The 16,636-nt window shown below is 41.1% G+C and overlaps 1 protein-coding gene across 1 annotated transcript in view; it reads left to right on the top strand.

Moving 5' to 3' along the window:
* Window positions 1–14,183, top strand: part of GPR139 (G protein-coupled receptor 139) — a 45,990-nt gene extending 31,807 nt beyond the window's left edge. The window contains exon 2 of the mRNA XM_032155916.2: window positions 9,769–14,183. Within this exon, the coding sequence (XP_032011807.1) occupies window positions 9,769–10,703 (935 nt within the window). The 3' untranslated portion in view covers window positions 10,704–14,183. The remainder of the gene's footprint in view (window positions 1–9,768) is intronic.
* Window positions 14,184–16,636: the final 2,453 nt, after the last annotated feature.

Below are 16,636 nucleotides of genomic sequence, written 5' to 3'. Positions count from 1 at the left end.
AAAAAAGAAAAACACAAAAAAAGAGGTCTTCACAAGAAAAATAATAAAGAGGAGATGATAGTGAAGCTACAAAGAAAATTAAAGAGCTATCAAAATGGGAACTAAAATTTTAAGAGAACAAAAGCTATTTCAGAGGATGCAAGAGACAACTGAATCATCATGCAATAATGGCTTTTAAGGGTTTGATTCTACACATGATGACCAATGTTATTCTCCACCAAGCAGAGAAACAAAGTTGAGGGTAAGGTTTGGAATACAGCTGCAACTAGAGGGCTTAGGGTAGAGGCAATGAAGAATTTCCTGATAGGTTAACAGGCTTGTTAGTGCGTGGAATGAGCCATGGGGAGAAGCTAGAATCCCTGCTGGGATTCCTTGAGAGCTTGACTCTCTCCTACTCGTCTTTGCTTCTAGTGCAGGTTCCCGCCTCTAGAAGATGCTCAGTAATTGTCTGCTGAACTGAACTAGCCAAATGTTAAAAAGTAACAGTAGCTAATGTTTTCTGAGTGCTTGCTATGTACCAGGAACTGTGCCTACTGTGCCTATATTATTTTATATATCCTCATAATATCCTATGTGGGTACTATTCATTATGATGCCCATTTCACAGATGTAAGAACTAAGGCTCAGAGACATCAGCTCACTTGCTCACCATCATACAGTTGGTAAATGGCTATCTTGGGATTTGAACCTGGGCTGGCTGCCTCCAGAGAGTGTACTCTTAACCACTATGCTCCCAACTAGGATAGGTTCTTAGGTACCCAAATATTTTGGGTAAGAGTCAGCCTGCAAAAAAATAAAAATGGCCCTTTGGGGAAACAGAAAGCCATCCTCCCAAGGGGTAGTCTTTCCCATGGTAGGAGAGTACCACTGCCTAACCTCCACCTCGCTAGTCTACAACCAGTTTCGTGCCTCTACTAACCAACTGCAGGAAGAAGCTCCACATTCCCAGGTTTCTGCCTTGGGGCAAGAGAAACAACAGAAAACAAGGATGGCCACTGGCCAGCTGTCAGTGCCTGATACTGGAGACGTATGGTGGGACAGCAGCCCTGGGGAACTTTTTCCTGCTTCTCTCCTAGGGGAGCGATCAACATCGAACCTCCTGGAGACCTCCAAGCACCTTCTGCAGAAGCTAAAAGACTGACCACCGAGTCTAGTCAGCATCATCTTTTTATTTACCCTTCTTCCATCCCAGGGTCCAGAGTGGGGCAGGTAACAGTGAGGGAGGTGGCAGCCACCAGAGGCAGTGCCCCATCATACAATTCGGTCTCTATCCCTCAGCTGATCTAAACAAGGGCATTGCTGACTTCTTATGTAGGAGTCTTAGGAATTGATCTTCCTAAAAATCCATCCTTGGAGTACCTCCCAGAAGCAGGTAAAATAATACCGCTGCAATTGTCCACAAAGCCAGGAGTCTGCATAACATGAGCACTGATTCTTCTGATGCAAAAGATGGCAACTTTGTCAGAGAGAGATGCTTTTCTTTTCTTCTTTTTTTTCCTTTCCTTTCCTTTCCTTTTTTCAGAGTCTCACTCTGTCACCCAGGCTGGAGTGCAGTGGCACGAGCTCAGCTCACTGCAACCTCTGCCTCCCTGGCTCAAGCAAAGGGAGAGATGCTTTTAAGTCACAGGGGATTGTGACTGAAAGGGGTGAGTGGCTTCTTTTTTCAGAAATTTAGGATGCAGAGAACTAGGATTTGTAGAAGGTCACTCCAGGAATCTAATGATCCCAAATAGGCAATTCTCTTTTCTATTCTTAAGACCCCTGTGGACTGAGCAACTGTGCTCAAGAGTGGCCTGCTCTTCTTCACATAACTGCCACTGCAATCAAAAAAGTTCTTCTTGACATCTATCCTAAATCCTTTTGTAGCCTCCAACTTGAGCTCGTTTCCATCTTACAAATTCTCTTAGCTGCCTTGAGGAGGGAGGGAGAGAGGGAGTGAGAATACGAGAGAAGTGGAAGAAAGGAGGGAAAGAGGGAAGAAAAGTGTGTTACCCTTTAAACCAGCATTTCTACTTTTGGGAATTTATTGAAAAGAAATGCACAAAAATGCCTCATGAACTTGATGCTTGTAGTAACAAAAATAGTCATAATAAGTAATGTCCAGCAATAGGTGAATATTTCATGAATATCATTGACATATGGAAAAATCTATTATTCATGTCTAAGTGAAAAAAATCAAGTTGTACAACAATATTATTGTATAATCTCATTTTGTGGGGATAGTTATTATTACTAGTTGTACTATTACTGTGGGCATATAAGCATCCTGGAGACATAAACAGCAAGTGGCCAAGAAACTTCTGATTATCTATTGCAGCATGGCAATCCCCAAAACTTAGAGGCTAGAAGCAACAATTTATGATTGTTTGTCATGGTTCCTGGGCTGACTGGGCTCTGCCGGGCGGTTCTTGCTTCTGGTCTCTCATGCATTTGCAGCCAGTGAGCAGTGGGACTACACCCACTTGGGAGCTTTATTGAGCTGGATATCCATGATGGCTCATTCCCATGGGTGACAGTGGATGCTGGATATTGGCCATGAGCTTCACTGAGGCTTTCAACCAGAGGCCCTACACATGGCCTAAGTGGCATGTGCCTCTCACAGAAAGGCAACTGGGTTCCAAGAAAGAGCATACCAACAGCATGTGTTCAAAAGACCCACTTATGACCTAGCCTCAGAAGTCATGCAGTATCAGTACTGCCATAATGTATTGGTCAAAAGTAAATTACAGGGCCAGCTCCAACTCAAGGCATGGAGACTACATAGAGGCATGTGTAACAGGGGGCATAGTACACAAGGGTTCACCTATAAGGCTAGCTGACACATTATCCATGGAAGACGGGGTTTTGACAGACTTTCCCCTTCTAATTTCTAATGTAGTCATTAAATGTATAAACTCTCCTGAGTTTATACATTTAACAGTTTGGTTTAATGTCCTGGCTCACTACCTAGCTGTGTGATCTCAAACAAGTTACTTAACCTCTCTGAACCTCAGGGCTTTTAAATCATGGTACCCACTACACAGGGTAGTTGTGAAGATTAAGTGAGATATCATGTGTAAGATGCTTAGAAGTGCCCTGAGCACAGTGGATACACAATAAAAGTAGACAAATTCTATTACTATTATTATTAGACACTGATATAATGTTTAATTTTTGACAAGTGTGTATTACTTTTGTAATTGAAAAAATAGTTTTTAAAGACAAGAAAAAGGCAATGTAGCAGAACTAAAAGATACAAACTCAGAACTCCCAGTCCAGCTGCTTCTTCCAAGGAACCTGCAGAGACCCCTTAGTCATCACAGACACAGAAAATACCTCTAGAAGACCTTGACCCTGCAGACGATTCAGTGGTGTGGTCTGACAACAAAACCTGTGTTGTTCTCTCAGCCACTCCCCAAATCCTCCCAAGCCTGAGCACAGTAAGCTGCAAAATGTGGGAAATGAATTCCCTCAAGAATATAACCAAGAAGATTTGCAGTCACAAAACATGGGCTTTTTATTATCCCGAAACTTAAACCTGTCCGACGACACCATTGACAGAAAGGATTTGCTTTTTAGAAGCATTGACATTTTGGTCGTGAAGTTCGGCAGGGCTTGCTTGGATGGGATTGGTTGAGTTTCCTCAACAATGGAATCCTTGGATCAGTTTGGCAGGAAGTCTCAGAAATGGAATTTCAGGCAGTGAGAACTTCGGTTTCTTCATTTACTCACCCCTTACAAATACACACAGACCCTGTCAACATCACTCTTTCCCTTTGGGGAAAATGTGCCACTGTGGAAATGAAAGAATTTTTAAATATGGGAAGTTATAGCAAATGTCAAGCTTTTAAGAGTTGAAGGCTCTACCTTTTCATTTCTTTTTCAGAAAATCAATACACAGGCATCGCACCATTCCCCTCTGGGTCTCCTCAGCTCACACTTCTTTCTCCCACCCCAAGGATCTCCCACATGTTCTTGATGTTGCCTTGGGGGAAAATCTACCTGTACAAAAGAAATGGGAAACTCAGTGTCTGCGGGTTAGTTTCTCAAGAGAGGCAATCACTAGAAACTTAAGGAAATGTCAAATATGAATACCTAGCAATTTCACTTGGAGTTGATGACTTGCCTGACTTAAAGCATTAATTAGATGGGGCTGGAATACTTTTAAAGAGCTTCGATATGGAGAATTTTTAGCATCACACTTCAAACAGGGTTCAGCTGGGGAGGAAGAAAAAGTGGGAGAGTCACTCTCTATAGAACATATATATATATACACACACACACACATATATATATATTATCCAGGAACTTAAACCTGTATGTACGCGTGTGTGTGTAAATATATATATATATATATATATACACATATACATATATACATATATACACACATAGAGCAATTTTTCTGGGGACATCCCGCCATTTATACATCCTGCCTTCTTGGGAAGCAGGGATGTGAAAGGGAATGTGGGCATTGTTTGATGGATGGGGGGGGGAAAAGAGGTTGTGGCTGAGCATGATGGCTTACGCCTGTAATCCCAGCACTTTGGGAGGCTGAGGCTGGTGGATTACTTGAGGTCAGGAGTTCCAGACCAGCCTAGCCAACATGGTGAAACCTCATCTCTACTTTAAAAAAAAAAAAAAAATTAGCTGGGTGTGGTGGCACGTGCCTCTAATCCCAGCTACTTGGGAGGCTGAGGAAGGAGAATTGCTTGAACCTGGGAGGCAGAGGTTGCAGTGAGCCGAGATCCCATCATTGCACTCTAGCCTGGCCTACAAGAGCGAAACTCAGTCTCAGCAAAAAGAAAAAAAGAGGTTGCAAGAAAATATGGCACTTTTCTAAGTCAGGGGCAACCTAAGGAATAGGAAACGCATTCTTTATGTTGAGAACGCTTTTCTATGACCGAAAATAAACAAAGCAGAATCTATTAAGCCAGAAAGTCAGACAGAGCTCGGGTCACCATTTTCATTTTTCTCTGGCTCCCTTACTTGTTCCGTTTGTGACTTTGAGCAAATTATCTAAAAATCCAAGCCTTGGTTTCCTCATCTGTAAAATGGGAAACCATTCTCATGTCTCTCTGTTCTATGAACATAAGAAGCTGATTCCCACCTCAAGGCTGTTGCATTTGCCAATCCCACTGCCTAGAATCCTTTTCCCACAAATATTTGCATGACAGATCCCTAGATCCCTTCTTTTTTCCTTTTTTTTTTTTTTTTTTTTTTCCTGAGACAGAGTCTCACTCTGTAATCCAGGCTGAAGTGCAGTGGTGCGATCTCGGCTCACTGTAACTTCCACCTCCCAAGTTCAAGTGATTCTCCTGCCTCAGCCTCCTGAGTAGCTGCGATTATAGGCACCCACCACCATGCCTGGCTAATTTTTGTATTTTTAGTAGAGGTGGGGTTTCACCATGTTGGCCAGGCTGGTCTGGAACTCCTGACCTCAAGCGATCCACCACCCTCAGCCTCCAAAAGTGCTGGGATTACAGGCGTGAGCCACAGTGCCTGGCCTCCCTTCTCTTCATCCTTGATAGGACCGAAATGTTGCTTTTAATCTAAAAGTTACTACCCCATAAACTTCTCTCATCCCTTAGTGTTATTCTTCCTAGTATCACATCTGACATTCTGTTGTGCATTTGCATGTGTGTTTATTTATTGTCTGTCTCCCTCATTATATTATAAACTCCATGGCAAAAGGGAACTTATCCGCTTTGTTAATACCTGTATCTCCAAAGCCTCATCCAATGCCTGGCATAGTCAATGCCCAGCTAATATTTGCTGCATGAATGGACTCTCAGTCAATAGCTACCATCCATTACACACTTCTCACGTGCCAGGCACTGTTTAAACCACTTTATTAAAATTATCTCACTTAACCCTCAGAACAACCCTATGAGGTGGATAGTCTTACTAACCACATGATATGGTTTCACTGTGTTCCCACCCAAATCTCATCTTGAAATGTAGCTCCCATAATCCCCATGTATCATAGGAGGGACCCAGTGGGAGGTAGTTGAATCATGGGGCTGTGTCTTTGCCATGCTGTTCTCATGATAGTGAATAAGTCTCATGAGATCTGATGGTTTTATAAAGGGGAGTTCCCCTGCACAAGCTCTTGCTGGCCACCATGTAAGACGTGACTGTGATCCTCATTAGCCTTTTGCCATGATTGTGAAGCCTCCCCAGCCAGGTGGAACTGTGAGTCAATTAAACCCCTTTCCTTTGTAAATTACTCAATCTTGGAAACGTCTTTATTGGCAGTGTAAGAAGAGACTGATAACCCCATTTTATAAAGAAGGGAACTGAGGCACAGAAATATTGAATAAACTTGTCTAAAGTCAAGGTGGTAATAACAGCCAGGCAGCCCAGCCCCAGATCCCGCACTCTTAGCAACTGAGCTCCTATACCCTTGATTCAATAGACCTTTAGACCTCAACCTCTTTACAGCTTGGGTTCAATGAAAATCTGACTATATATGATTAGGTCAGAGGAGCAGGGATTGGAAGCCAAGCCTTTAATCAGGACCCTTCACCAAAGCTTTTGTCCTTCTTTCTGTATCTGTTCACCAGCAGCTCCTGTATACTGTGTTCTCATTTATCTCTTTAATACTTAGCCACTTATATGATGTTTCTCCACTCTCTGAGTAGAGACTTTATGTGTATCCACCAGAGTACCCAATGTATATCCACCGTAGGCCTATGCACAGGTATTTGCCTACAGAAAGCAGATGTTAAGTACTTTTTGGAAAAATTTCTGGATAAATAAAACATTTTGAAATGCTTTTCAACAGAACACAGCAAGGCTGTTTAATAAAAGAGAGCTATAAAATGCAAGGATGCTTACAAAGCAAGCAGAACTCAATATTAAGTATTCTTTGTCTTAATAAACCTAACTCTTCATACTTCTCCCCCTCAGAACCTTTGCACATGCTGTTTCCTTTGTTTGAAACACTTTCTCCTTCCAACTTTTCTGCCTTTTAACCTCTTCCTGGTCTTCTAAATCTCAGTAAAGATTTTTCTGATTCCTACTCCAAAACATTCCTTCATAGCATTCACTACAGCTTGCAGTTAATGCATTTTCTTCTGTGGCTCTTCAGCTGATGTTTTTCTTGCCTAACAGAATCTAAGCTCCATGCAGGCTAAACAGACCATGTCTATTTTGTTCACCATGCCCTTCAAGGGCACAGCTCAGAATAGGTACATAATGCATGAATGCATTAATGCAGTTTTGAAATATCAAGTTTACAAATATAAAGACCTTTAGTGGGTCTCTTTTCTTAAGTAGTGACTTAAGTAGGACATACTCACCATTTTTCTCTACACTGTGTGCAGTATAGCATATCTTCATGGTACCCCCACCCCACTGGGAATAAGTACCAATATTGCAGACTGGTTTTGAGCATGGATGTTGGTCCTGGGATTTAATCCTGGCTAATTAATATAATCAGTACCTTAACTCTCCACCACTTCAAAATGTTATTTCAAAGTGCTTAGGACAAGAACAAGAACAGCATAGACTTAAAAAAAAACTGGTAATACTGAGAGGATATGGAGCAACTGGAATTCTCATACTCTGCTATTGGGAATCTAAATTAGTAAAATTTTACAAAGCAATTCAGCAGTGTCTGTTAAAGATGAGGATGCACATACTCTAAAACATAATAAATATACTTCCGTGTATACATTACCCCAGAGAAATTTTCATATATAAGTACTTCTCATGGAGAGTCATGTCAAGATATTAACTTTGGTTTATAACAGCAAAATCCTGGAACCAATTTAAATGAATGAACGTATTTAATTTAATATAATAAATTATAAATAAATAAATCAGTAAGTTCCTACAGCAAAATGCTATGTAGTCATTCAAATGAGTGAACTAGATCTTCATGTAGCAACAAAAATGGGCCTCAAAAATACAATGTTGAATGACAAAAGCAGTGTATAGAATGGCAGTTTCAGTATAAAAGAAAGCAAAAGGCTGGGCACAGTGATGTGCACCTGTAGTCCCAACTACTTAGGAGGCTAAGGTGCAAGGGTCACTTGAGCCCTGGATTTCAAAGCTGTAAAGCACCATGATTGCACCTGTGAATAGCCACTGCACTCCAGCCTGGGCAACATAGCAAGACCCTGTCTCTAAAAAAGAAAGAAAGAAAGAATATGCAGACATGGCACTGGACACTGCACACAGCCTGCAGCATGGTGGTTGCCTCTAGAGAAAGAAGATGGAAAAGAATGAGAACAGAGCTTCTTCAGAGGAGACTTCAACTGCATCTATAGTGTCATTTCTTTCTTTAAAGAGAGCTGAAGTAAATATGGAAAAATGTTAAAATGTATTAAATCTGAGTGATGAGTACACCAGGTTTTGCAGATGTGTTTATTATAAGAATTTTTACATGTGAACGATTGTATAACATTTTAAATGGCTACCAAGAAAGGAAGAGAGACAGAGAGAGACTGAGTGAGAGATCTGGATTCTAGCTCTGCCACTGGACCTCAGACAAGGAATGTAAGCTTCCTGAGAACTTAGCTTGCAAAATAGCGTTATCAGTGTTCAAATTTCAGGGTTGACTGTGAGAATGAATGAAAATAAATGTGTAGAATGACTTCTAGATATTATCCATTGGAATATCATTTCAGAGTGAGTCCCTAATGACTTTCTAAATATGCTTAATTCAGGGGGACTTTTTAAGAAAAACTGATTATATAGATGTATTTTCAAGACAAATCTGACCCCATAAAAAATAAAACATTGCTGCTGTTTATGCAAAAACTATATATTAGGTTGGTGCAAAAGTAATTGCAGTTTTTGCCAGTTACTTTTGCACCAACCTAATACAGGCACACTATATGGACATATATAAGCATAGATTATTTATTAACTGTAATTTCCCTGAGGGAGGGGAACTGTGATGATTGGAGAACAAGAGTAGAAGGAAAATGTACTTTTCCTTGCTATTATTTTTGATTATGTACCGTGTACGTAGATTACCTATTCCAAAAACAAGTGTAATTTATTTTTAAATTAATCTGAAGGTCATGATCTTCTCTGCACCTCCAATTTTAAATCTACTTAAAAAGGAAAGATCCTAAAATCCAAGCTCTGAAGAGGTTCTTAAGAGGTTATAGAGTCCCGTCTCTTTCCTGAACACATATAGCAGGAAATGCCACCTCAGCCCCATATTCTTCATGCAACTGAACAAAAGAAAAAGCATGAGATTTGGGATCAGGGGATCCTATCACCATGAATTATTAACTGTGTAGATCTAAGCAAGTTGCTTAAGCTCTCAGAGCCCCAGTTTCATTTCTAAGATGAGGAGAATGGCAACACCACCTCTCATGGTTGTGTGAGGCTCTCAGAGCTCCAGTTTCATTCCTAAGATGAGGATAATGGCAGCACCACCTCTCACAGTTGTGTGAGGAGAATGGTAGCACCACCTCTCATTGTTGTGTGAGGAGAATGGCGGCAACACCACTCATGGTTGTGTGAGGAGAATGGCGGCACCACCTCTCATGGCTGGTGAGGCTCTCAGAGCCCCAGTTTCATTTCTAAGATGAGGAGAATGGAGGCACCGCCTCTCATGGTTGTGTTAGAATATAAGCATAACTTTAAAATAGTATCCACTGATTGTATGAGGTGCTACTTGTAATGCTGAGGTTATCCCTCAAAAGCATTGATTCAATCATTTTCACTTCCATGGGAGTGCAAAATAAACATATGCCTAGGGCCCCCATAGGAGCCAACGAAGTCATTTTTGCTTCAGAGCTAAACCAGTTTTTCTTCTCTCCACAGCAAATATCTTGACAGTGATCATCCTCTCCCAGCTGGTGGCAAGAAGGCAGAAGTCCTCCTACAACTATCTCTTGGCACTCGCTGCTGCCGACATCTTGGTCCTCTTTTTCATAGTGTTTGTGGACTTCCTGTTGGAAGATTTCATCTTGAACATGCAGATGCCTCAGGTCCCCGACAAGATCATAGAAGTGCTGGAATTCTCATCCATCCACACCTCCATATGGATTACTGTTCCATTAACCATTGACAGGTATATCGCTGTCTGCCACCCGCTCAAGTACCACACGGTCTCATACCCAGCCCGCACCCGGAAAGTCATTGTAAGTGTTTACATCACCTGCTTCCTTACCAGCATCCCCTATTACTGGTGGCCCAACATCTGGACTGAAGACTACATCAGCACCTCTGTGCATCACGTCCTCATCTGGATCCACTGCTTCACCGTCTACCTGGTGCCCTGCTCCATCTTTTTCATCTTGAACTCAATCATTGTGTACAAGCTCAGGAGGAAGAGCAATTTTCGTCTCCGTGGCTACTCCACGGGGAAGACCACCGCCATCTTGTTCACCATTACCTCCATCTTTGCCACACTTTGGGCCCCCCGCATCATCATGATTCTTTACCACCTCTATGGGGCGCCCATCCAGAACCGCTGGCTGGTGCACATCATGTCCGACATTGCCAACATGCTAGCCCTTCTGAACACAGCCATCAACTTCTTCCTCTACTGCTTCATCAGCAAGCGGTTCCGCACCATGGCAGCTGCCACGCTCAAGGCTTTCTTCAAGTGCCAGAAGCAACCTGTACAGTTCTACACCAATCATAACTTTTCCATAACAAGTAGCCCCTGGATCTCGCCGGCAAACTCACACTGCATCAAGATGCTGGTGTACCAGTATGACAAAAATGGAAAACCTATAAAAGTATCCCCGTGATTCCATAGGTGTGGCAACTACTGCCTCTGTCTAATCCATTTCCAGATGGGAAGGTGTCCCATCCCGTGGCTGAGCGGCTCTCCTTAAGAGTGCTAATCCGATTTCCTGTCTCCCGCAGACTGGGCAATTCTCAGACTGGTAGATGAGAAGAGATGGAAGAGAAGAAAGGAGAGCATGAAGCTTGTTTTTACTTATGCATTTATTTCCACAGAGTCGCAATGACAGCAAAAGTTCCTACCAGTTTGAAGATGCCATTGGAGCTTGTGTCATCATCCTGTGACCAGTCAGGACACAAAGTAGAGAAGTAGTCTGTGATTTCGCCCTGGTACCATCCACAGTCACTGGGAACCCTTCATTTATGCGACTTACCAAGCCCCAGTAGCACGTAGCTGAGCCTGCACTCTTCTTCCGAGAGCTGAGGTCATTCATCACTTCCCTCTGCTGTTCCCAGGAGCTAACAATAATGACTATTTCAGGATTTTTTTCAAGGTGCCCTTTGTCCTAGAGAGGGTTGTGGTCGAATTGGCTCTGGCACTCCTAGCTTCAGAATGACACTGTGGGAATAGAAGAGTATTGGATCCCATCCAAACTCTGGCCAGAGCTTCTTCAGGAAATCTCCAAACCCACATAGCTGTGATCTCAAACCTGGGGTCTAAAAGGCAGTTTTCTATTTATCATTATGTATAGATTTTCTCTGTCTCCTCCAAAACAAAGACCCTGCCTGGTGCGCAGGGGGAAAGGAGGAATTCTAGAGCCCAGAAAAACAAAAAAATAAGCCCACACTTGCCATTGTTTCAACTCATCCCTGTGTCAGCTGCATATGATCCCATTACTCAAAATTGCTTCTTGTTATGGTATCACTCGAGCTTCCTAGAGAAGCCTTTTTACGTGTCAAGTTGCCAACCCTGCCTCCTTGCTTGCTGAGGCCCTCACCAAATTGTTTTATTTGAAGTGACTTCCGAACTGAATTTAATATTCAAGGGTCAGGAACTGCAGCTCTGCGGGTATGAGAGGAGGTGTTCTCAGCTCTGTCTCACAGCCCAGCTGGCATTGCCATTTCGCCACAAACGCAGACACAAAAGGTGCCCATGCTGACGCCTCGTCTGCCCTTTGACGCACATGGCTCAAAAGGGTGGTGCCAGTTCTTGGTAAAGCTATTTAACCCAGATCCTTTGTAAAATTATAAAATATAAGTGTGTTTATTTATTCTACCCTTGCCTGTCCAAGGCAAGAACATTTCTAGGATGTAATGAATAGGGGCATCCCTGGAAATTGCTACTTATGTGTGCACCACACACACACACACACGATTATATTCCTCTTATTTAGCTTTTCTTTTTTCTTTTTTTTTTTTTTAACTTCTCTCTCAGATTCCCAGTATTCGAATTCATCCCTGTTTTGGAATAAATTTGCCAAAATGACTTTGAAATTGCATGACATTTTTGGTGACCAAAAAACAGCAGACAGTCCACCTGGAATATTTAGTTCCTCAGGCTGGATTTTTACTGCATTTTGTCCCTAAGTTGGAAGACATGTCTATCTTTTTTAAGGGAATTTGCAATAAATGAATGGGGTAAGAAAAGGCCCCATGGCAACACAAACCCTAAACTTCAGCCAATACTCTCAATTCTAACTCAATACAAACTTAGGTCATATTAGTCCTGGTGATCCTAATTCTTACCCCTTTTAAAGGATTGCAATAGAATCTCATCAGAGCCAAGGATTAGATTCTAAAGTCAGTGCAAAAGATAAAACCTTACAGAGCCGAAGTTACCTTTGCAAAAGATCCTCAAAAAAGAGCCACGTTGGAAATTATATTCCATTGCTTTCAAAACCTAACACAGCTAAGTTTTTCTCTAGCACTGGAACAAGTTGCTGTTTCTCTGGTTGATGACAAGACAGAACTGGCTCTCATTTAGGGACCATATTGTGTGATTCTAATGTATCTGAGAACATTAGACCACCCTGGTGCATCAAGATGCTTCCACTCAAAGAAGTTCATGGAAGTCGTCTGACTGAGGGACAGATCTCCCATCTCCCACGCTCCCCAGGGCGTATGCTCATTGAGTGGAATGGTAAGCAGATTCCCTCACCTCCCTTAAATTGCATTTCTCTCTGTCTCTTTTTTGCCAAGCACGTGTAATCGAACATGTGTTCATTAAATGTGTGTATGATGCAATTCCACCACACCCCCTTATGAATGGACATTGACCAAAGGCTACCTATACTGAATATATATATATATTTTTTAAACATGTAGCTCTGAAAAATGCTAGTTTGAGCTATACATGAATGAGTCAAAGTGCAATATCTAAAAAGGTTAAGCAATTCCTTTTTGAGAATGTATATAAGATGGAAAATATGTATGTGACTCTCCACGCTCTCTGCTCCATGTTTTTAATTGTGTGTAACAATTAATTGTTGATGTTTAAAAACTGGGTGTGCATTGGGAACATTTTCCTCAGACACTTTAATTTATTACTTCTCTACGATAGAGGCTCTACCACGTGGTATTGTGATCTCTTTTCCTCTGAATATATTTTATATTTTGCTAAATGATATTTAAAAGAGGTCCAATTCTCGAAGGCACTCCAGTGAATTGCTGTCTTCTGCTTAAAATGCAAATGAATGCCCATTGGGTTAGGTTGATTCATATCTCTTAAAATTTATTTCGGACTAAGGACTTTTAATTTATTATTATTTATAGTAATAATTATGGACATCATGAAATGGGTTTTTTTAACTTTAAAACTTTAAAAACTTGTAAGCCTTTTCTTTCAGGCCAGTTTTGACAATAAAGCCTTGAATTTTGAAGCCTGTCACGTAAACGGCTGCTGCTGGTGGCACTAAAGCAATTGCCTTATCGTGGGTTTTTGTGGTGCCTCTTTCAAAGATGGTTAACTAGCTTCTCTCTTGCTATATGATTTGTGTCCTTGGTTGGACATTGCAATGATGATATGCACCACCATGCTGTGTCTTTTTATTGAACAACTTGACGGCTGAAATGTCTCATGGGGAAGGAAATGAGGGGAATGACAGACAAACCATAAAAGACAGACCAGAATGGGCATGAACTTGTGTGTTGCAAACACCCTGCTATTGGAAAAGATCACTTTGCACAGTTGGTACCTCCTGGTTCAACATGGGGAGCCTACCCGAAGTGAATAAAAGACTCTAATGTTGGCTATTCCAGTTCAGAGAATGGAATAGAAAGTTACCATAGAAAAAAAGCAAATGTTCATATTTTCTTAATTAGATTATATATTGTGTTTGGACTTGTTTGTATTATAATAAATTCTAATATGGTGCACACTTGGTGTTTGGTATTTGCATCTATGTTCAAGCAATTGCAGTATGCTGATTTTTTATTACTATAATTTTTAATTGATAAATCATAATTGTATACATTTATGGGATACAATGTGATGTTTTGATATATGTATACAATGTGGAATAATTAAATCAAGCTAAATTAACACATCTGTCACTTCACTTATCTTTTTTTGTGGTGAGAAATTTGAAATTTATTATCTTAGTTATTTTGAAACATACATTGTTACTGACTCCACTCACCCTGCTATGCAATAGATCTCAAAATTTATTTCTTCCATCTAACAAACTTTGTGCCCTTTGACAAACATCTCCCATTCCCTGCTTCTCACCTACTTCCAGCCTCTGGTAACCATTATTTTACTCTCTACTTCTATGAGTTTGACTCTTTTGGATTCCACATGTAAGTGAAATCATATAGTATTTGTCTTTCTGTGCCTGGCTCATTTCACTAAGCATCATAACCTCCAAATTGCAGAATGCTGGTTTAAACATTTAACATTTAAGTGGACATCTTTCTTATACATTGTGCTGGGTGCTAGAATAAAACCAGAGTTCCATCTGCCTCCTGGTTAGCAGATATAGTTCAGAATTTAAGACCACTGAACTGTGCTCCCTACAATCCTAAATTAGGTAGTTTACTGGGTATAAATCTGAATTCTCTTCTGATCACATCCTCTGTACATCTTTGAGACAGTGAAGGATGATTTTTTAATATCATAACTGGAAATCCAGCATCATGTCTAAGAGCTTGGGTTTTGATGTCAGACAGTCACGAGTTCATGTCCCAGCTCCACCATTTACTAGACGAATGGCCTTGAGCAAGTCCTTGGAGATTTCCTAAGGACTATCCTCATCTAGAAAATGGTGTACAATTTAAATTTTTTCCAATTGTCTTCAAGGTATGTAGAAACTCTTATAGTCAGGAACCGAAGATTTGGAGTCAGTCATTACAGGCTATAACTTTGCTGGCTGTGTGAACTTGAGCAATGTTTTCAATCTCTCTCTCTGAGTCTCAATTTTCTCTCCATAAAATGGAGCTAATTATAATTCCAGTAGGTCATTTATAAAGTGATTATTAGTAGCAGAGTTTTTTAAAAAGCCTCCGATTGTACATCATTTTATAGGTGAGGATGCTAGGCCCAAAGAGGTGAATGATCTGGGCCTGAAGGGAACCCAGGTCACTCAACATTCCATCCTTTTCACTTCACCTCATTATCTTCTTTGCAAAATTCTAAGTCACTCCCCCAAAACATCACATTGTTTTTATGCCCATTTTAGAGCTGGCTGTATTGCATAATTTTGCACCTCTTCAAACCCAGATCATTCAAGCATGATATATAACAGCCTCATAATTAAAACTCTCAGCTTGACCTTTCCTTGTGAGTAGAACTTTTTTTAATTGACTCTATGTGGAATCCTAACCATAGCTCTCAAACTTGCTATGCATTTTCCCACACAAACGACCATCAATTCTGACAGCCACCCACAAACTATTGTCACAATCCATCTTTGCATCAACTTGGAGAATAAAAGTGATTTAGGAGTTGAGGGGGAAGTGCAGAAAAGCAAAGAATTTGCTGAAAGGGTGGCAAACAGAAGCTCTTGGGCATGGCCACAGCAGCCTCATTAATTTTGTTTTCCAATTCAGGGAGGCAGGACAAAGGAGAGTTGAAGGAGGTTGAACCATTAAATAATAATCCTTTTATTAATGCACTCAGCTAAATGTGATAGTCCGGCCTCTTTGGAGAGTGTGCAATTAATCCCAAGTACTTGCCAGACACAACAAGGGGGATAAGAGGCTCGTGTCTAGGGGGATAAATAGATACTGTGAATTTCCTGGGCTTATTGGCAGAATGTGTCACTGTCATGCCAAAAAAAAAAAAAAAAAAAGTAGATGGGGGGAATGTTCTGATTTAAAAGGAGTAAATAAGGCCACAGGGAAGAGAGATGTCTTCTCATCAACTCTGCATGAGGAGTTGCCATGTCTTTGGAGCTTTGTTACTGAGAGAATGGCAGTAACATGACATTTCTCTCCACTGGAGATGGAACAAGAGGATGTGAGACTTCAACTGCAGTATGAGAGTTCCAGATTATACCCAAAGAAGAAATCATTATAGGAATGTCTATTAACACCACAAATGATTTTCAGTGGGAGTTCTTAGAATCTGCTTTTCTTGATATATTTCAAAAGGGGTTGTCGATCAGAGTCTTACAGGGAAACAAATCTCAATCAGATGGTTTCATGAAATGACTTTAACCAAAAAACTGCTAACAATGGCTTGAGCAAGATTGGGGGAACTTGTGAGAGGTGAAGCTTCCTGAGAGGAAGCTTTCCATTAGCTGTTGAGGTACCTTGGAACTAGAAATAACAGGAAGCTTTACCTCTCCTAATGAAGCAATGAGAGGAAAGGATGTTAGTGGACCTCAGTGAGGTCTAGAGCCTTGGAGGAGGAGTCTTCCAGCAAGAAGGGGCCACACCACAGTCAGAGATATGATGCCAGAGCAGAAGGAATGCCTCTTTCTTCCTTACCTCTGATATCATGCTGATGCCGCCCACTGGCCAAGTTCAAACAGAAGCCAGCCAGAAAAAGAGAGCAGGT

The sequence above is a fragment of the Hylobates moloch genome, unplaced genomic scaffold (assembly GCF_009828535.3).
Source record: "Hylobates moloch isolate HMO894 unplaced genomic scaffold, HMol_V3 SCAFFOLD_6, whole genome shotgun sequence".
NCBI lineage: Eukaryota > Metazoa > Chordata > Mammalia > Primates > Hylobatidae > Hylobates > Hylobates moloch.
Note: the sequence above shows the minus strand (reverse complement) of the source record. Positions and strands in the feature narration are given on the sequence as shown.